A 6000-nucleotide genomic window follows, 5' to 3' on the forward strand; every position below is an offset into this window, starting at 1 on the left:
GCTGCCTGACATAGAAAAATGTGCAGTTTAGGTGGTCAGAATCCAAGGCCTGGGGGAGGAAAATGAACGTGTGGCAGTGTATGGGTGTGGGTGTGGGGGCTTCGGTTCATAGTTTTGAAGTTTGAACACCTTTTTTCACTCTCTGAGGAATGAGTAGAGCCTGGAAGGTGATGGGGCTGAGGAGACACTTCTTCCCCATTGCGTGTGTCTGAGAGAAAGCCACAGACACACACAGAAAGAGGCATGGTAGGAGTGGAGGCAGTTTTCTAACTTTTCTTATCCACCAGGGTTGAAGCAAAACAAGAAAAAATGATATCGGCTTATGTTTTCGGACATGTAGGCTGCTGAGTTACCATAAGGCTACGTCTTCCTTTTCACCTACCGACATGAGAGTGATTGGACATGCTGGAGATCTTCTCCCCTTGAGCAACTGCAAGTGCAAGCTAGTCATACCAACTCTGCAAGCCATTTTGATTTCTTAGGAGTTATGAAAGTCAACCTGGGGAGTAGAGTCATTTTTCTTTTCTTTTATTTAATTCTCTAAAGTACAATTTATATTCTTGAAAGCAGTCGTCTAAAGTCATTTTTCCTTACGTTTTTTTAGTTTTCATATATTTTTTAAAGCCCATCTCTTGAAACTTATTATTGAGCATTCAACATAAGTTATTCTACATTATGCCTTAGACCCCAAATTTTTGGCCTAAGTTTTTTCATTTATATCCTACGAAGATGTATGTGAAAAATACGGGTCACAAATATGTGCATGAAATATGATGTGACCATGTGAAAAATATTTTTATGGGACTCTTTCGATTGTTTCTTTTGTGTAATTCTCAACAAAAAAAAAAAAAATTGATGGGCATGATTCTCGACATAAATTAGCACTTGATTTGAGAGAATTATCCAAAAGATAAAGAAAATAATAAAAAATTTCATATTTATTTAACAAAATTTAGTATGAAACTCAATTAAGTTACTTAAACATGACTGAACCATAGATCTTAACTTGAAGCATTATAGAAATAGAAAAAAGGTCCTCCAAATCTTACATTTGTTGGATCCATAATTATGAGCAACCCGGGATTGTAGAATTATCAATTCCAAACAAGAAAAGAAACAATTGAATAAGATTATACTAGTTTTCTAGTGCTAGGTACAAAATTTGCAACATTGGCACCTGAATATGTGTGGCCACTGCGACAACTTTGCTAAGCATACCAAACATAAACAAATTTGGCTTTTTAATGTGTGCCAACGCAACAACTTTACTAAAGGCACCGTGAGACCTTAATATTTAAGACATGATGCAATTCTTTTTTCATCTCTAATATGAGGGGTCCCATGCTAAGCTTGCATGCGTAACTTATATATGCAAGTTTCGCATCAATTACTATTACGGAATTTATAACTTTAAGAGATATTGACTACATCGTTATAAAGAACTTGGGAATCTTAATCTAAAAATTGAAGCTAACTTAAAAATAATGATGTATTGCTATAATAAAAAAGGGAACATTTCTAATTCTATTCATTGGGTTATTAATAGAAGATAACTAAGGACTTGAATATTTAACGTTGTCACCATATTTGTAAATAAAACATTAGGTTATTGATATAACTTATGATTTAGAGGTGAAATTTTTCTCAAACACTATAAAGTTTTGTTTGAAGGATTATTGTGTTCATCTTTCAACAAAATTTGTAAATATTCTTTGTCAAAAAACAAAAAAAAAAATTGAAGTAGCATGGCCATAGTGCTTACAATGTTATAAGACTGCCAAATCTCACCTTAGTATTGACAGATGAAGCTGCAATGCTTGATGAGATTGTGGATTATGTGAGTTCCCAAGGCTATTATTTTGATTTATTTATTTATTTATTTATTTATTGGTTTTTTAATTATGTACACTTTTTATCATAATCAATCCAAAAATATTTTTTTTTATCTCTAGAGAGAGGTAGGATATATAAACTTTATTCATTTAGTAAATATAGCTCTCCACCAATATAAAGCTTTAAACAGTCTACAAGGTTTTGGTTTCCTCTAAACATTTTGGAAATTGGCAGTTCATGCCATGAATTTTCATTTTCATGCACATCAGGGAATTTTATTTTTTTTGTTTGGAATAAATTAAAAGATTCTTCTTTTTAGATAGAAAAGAAGAATTGATATATTCTAATTTGACTCTTCTAGATTTGTGGCATTGTTCTTGCCACACCAATCATCAATGCCACACTTTATGAATGTCTACTTCCATTTTTTATTTTCTTCTTGTTAGATTGCCTTTGAAATGGTTATAGCATACTAAAGATCACAACTAAAGTTTTGTCCATCTCATTTTAAAAATGGCAAGTTGAAGAGTTTTTTATTGTTTGCTTTTATATCATTGATAATGTTTATTTTTCTCTATAATGTTTCAAGTTGCATTATATCATTGATAATAGTGCAAAGATTTCTTAGCCAATTCTAAATATCATTGAAAGTCGAAAGTCTGATACATTGTATAATGTAGATTGTTTATCAGGCAAAACCCTAAGCTAAAAAGATTTATTTGTTTATATATCAATCTTTTTATTATGGATATGTTTTATTTGTGCTAAAATCTTATAACAACTAGTTTTGTACCTTAAAATTCAACATTAATAATATTAATTACTTATATGTTTTGTTGCTTTTAAAGTTCTTCAATATTAGATGTTTTTAATCTATTCATTATACTATACTTTTGTCAAATTTAAATTAAATATGAGTGATTTACCAAAATTAAAAACAAGTCCCTAGTACAATTGCAACGGGTCCTTAATAGCATTTTTTTTCTAATTAAAATTAAATATTTGATGATGACTTTTCATAGTGATCGATAAATTCATATAACACCAAAAGAAAAATTATCATAATAAGTATAGATGATCATTTTTAAAATAGTCATTATAAAATTATACCGACTCTGATAACCTAATTTGATAACTATAAAAAAAAAATAGTCATCAATGAATGATAAATGTTATTACAAAGAGATAATTAGAAGTAATAGACATAATTAACTTTATAATCTCTGTTACGACAGACAACTATATTTCTCTGTTATCCTTTCCCTTTTTCCTTGTAGCGAACTAATATTCTTGTATAAAAACCCATAAAATGGGTACCCTTGTCATTTGATCAAAGAGACAATAGTGCTAAAATATTAATTAAACTAACTACTTCAATCGTTAGAAAATCAATATATACTGTTTATGAACTCAATTGTTATCCTACATGCAGAAGGATATATATATATATATATATATATATATATATATATATATATATATATATATATATATATTTTAGTATGTTAAGATGCCTATGAACTGATCATTTTTTTCCCCTCTCCGAGGAAGATTTATATAAAAGAAAGGATATTTAATGTAGGCCCTAAGCATGAAAATACCAAGTAGTGTTTCAGGAAACAAAATAATTTTGTTATGCCTACAACAAATTGAAGAAACAGGTGTGACCTTGTAGATATACTTGTTTCTTGATGTGATAAATTCAGAGGGAAACCGTGGAGAATGGCCATAAATTCTGCCCATTCAAACTTCTCCTTGAACGGGACAGCCATTGGTAACAAATGTCATTATTGGAGGCTGAGTAGATTACCATGAAATTGAAGTTGCAGTTTGAAGGCTTCCTGGCTAGGTCAAGATACATAATGGATTTTCTAGACAATATTCAACTCAACCAACAGTATCTCTAAGGGAGATGATTGTTTTCAAAGTTCCATATCATCTCCTGCATGGACAGAAGACAGGTACAAAGGCAAAATCGAAACAATTCTCTAAGGATTTCACTGAAACCCTTCATGCATCTTCTAGAACTCAACTGATCATAAGACCCACTACATATTTGAACAAACATCAATAAACATTCCTTCATCAGAAATTTTTTCAAAATGAGAGAAAAGCTTGATGTTTTGAGGATTAGTTGCGTGGGTTTTTCTTTAGCCAAACTTTGCCTAGATTCATTGAAAGATTTGGATTGGCTAGATATTGGAAAGATGTAGGTTTGGTAGAGAAAAATAGAAAACTATAGCAGGAGCACATTCCAAAGAAGAAGCAATTCAAGAAAGTCAGCTTGAAAATTAATGTATTTTATGCTGGCAAGGCACCAACACATAATCTCTCCATCAAACAAGAGGAGTCCCCAGTTGAAAAAGAAAACTTGTTCTCTTCATTATACTTAATTTATTTTTGTTGGTACTTATTATTTCCTGAAAACAATGCAAGAAGGACACTAGCCCCATACTGATTTACTCAAAACACTTTGTGCAATGAAAAACCACTGCAAATCATTGTGACAGAGAGGAGAAAACTTGTGACTTGGTCTATAAATTGGAGCTGCCTGTGGAGTTGATGATCATCTAGTTATGAAAGCCTATCAGATTCTGAATGTAGAGAAGTGTTGAGTAAATTAAGCTGAATATCCTCAAACCATTTCTTATAAAGAAGAGAAGGTTCGATGAAGAACAACAAGAAGACTATTTCCAGAAATCAGGATACAAGAAACCCAAAAAGAGAGGAGGAAGAAAAAACCCAAAAAAGAAGAAGAAGAAGAAGAAGAAACATGGTGAAGATGATGAGAATTAGTCCATGAATTTGCTGACCTTTCCTTGTGATCCAAGAACCCTATCTTACCCGAGTGGTGCCAAATCCACTTTACACAATTAGCATCCATTTCTCATCAGAATGGTGGCCTAGCTCCTGAGTTCCCCGCCCATCCGTCCACAGGTAACTGACAATTCGGCATATTCAGGGGCAAATTGAAGAACGGAAGCCCTACCGATGGATCGGGAAATGGGTTATTGATACCACCGCCTCCGCCACCTGAAGACTGTGGTACCTGCTGCTGCATCTGGAGTGGCTCCTCCTCATCCAACGGCAATCGCTCATAGGCCACATTAGTAAACGATGCTGCGATCACAATAACCGGCCCCGCCGCAGTCAGCTCACCCACCACGCTACCCCCGACGACTTGGCCTTGCCCTCCGGCCAAGAAAATGGTTAAACTAGTTGCACCAGGCGGCGCAGGCGGCGGCAAGAAGGATCCAGATAACGAAAGTATCTCAAACCTTCCATGCAGCGTCAGTATCGCCCCAGCGGCCGCCGGCTGCCTGATGCTGACATTCGTCACCGTTCCACTCCCACTCAGAACACAGATCCCCCGCTGCCGCCGGCGGGCATAGGTGGCAACACAGTCGAACACATCACATCCATTACCCACCTCTAGAATATGAGCTCGAAGCGTGTTTGCACTCTCTCTGGTGATGATCACCGGAGGCTTGGGCTTGTTCTTGGAGCCAGGTGGCCGACCCCTGGGCCTCCGCGCCACGAGGTCTCCGGGACCGGCGTTAGCGCTGACGAGCTCGAGGCCATGGTGCGCCACATCGTCCTGATGGTCGCCGGAGTACTGAGCCCCACCCCTGTTGGTGTTGTTGTCTTCGTCAGAGTCCTGTGGCCTCTGGAGGTGCAAGTCCGAACGGTGAAGCTGATGAATGTAACGAGAAGCAGTGCCTAAATCCAAACCAGCCATGCCCACATCAAAAGAAAACAGAAAACTAGGGAAAATATAAAAAACCCGAAACAAAATTAAAAAAACCAGCGCCCTGTTGGTTTTGCGGTTTAGTTTATTTCGAGGGAACTGGGGGAGAAAAATATAAAAGAAGAGGGAAAAAAAAAAAAGGTTATGGCTCCGGAAGCCGAAGATTTAGATAAGAATAGAGAGATTATTAAGAAAACAAAGACAAGAAACAAGAAGAGAAGATCGAGTGCAGAGAAAGGGAAGCCGAAGAAGGAGAGAGAGAGAGAGAGAAAGAGAGAGAGAAAGAGAGAGAAAGAGAGAGAGAGAGAGAGACAGAGGAGACAATCCCTCTAAAACGCGGTCATTTTTCTCCCATATACACTAAAGTTTAAATATACACACTTGAATATGTTTTCCTTTTCCGGATTTTTTTTTAGGAT

At 35.6% G+C, this 6000-nt stretch overlaps 1 protein-coding gene across 1 annotated transcript; it reads right to left on the reverse strand.

Moving 5' to 3' along the window:
- Window positions 1-4444: 4444 nt before the first annotated feature.
- On the reverse strand, window positions 4445-5800 carry LOC117928554 (AT-hook motif nuclear-localized protein 23-like). Its single transcript, XM_034848454.1, has one exon. It carries the CDS (start codon window positions 5570-5572, stop codon window positions 4724-4726), a length of 849 nt encoding a protein of 282 aa, XP_034704345.1. The 5' UTR covers window positions 5573-5800; the 3' UTR covers window positions 4445-4723.
- Between the last annotated feature and the right edge of the window lie 200 nt (window positions 5801-6000).

This window comes from Vitis riparia, chromosome 2, assembly GCF_004353265.1.
Source record: "Vitis riparia cultivar Riparia Gloire de Montpellier isolate 1030 chromosome 2, EGFV_Vit.rip_1.0, whole genome shotgun sequence".
Taxonomy (NCBI): Eukaryota; Viridiplantae; Streptophyta; class Magnoliopsida; order Vitales; family Vitaceae; genus Vitis; species Vitis riparia.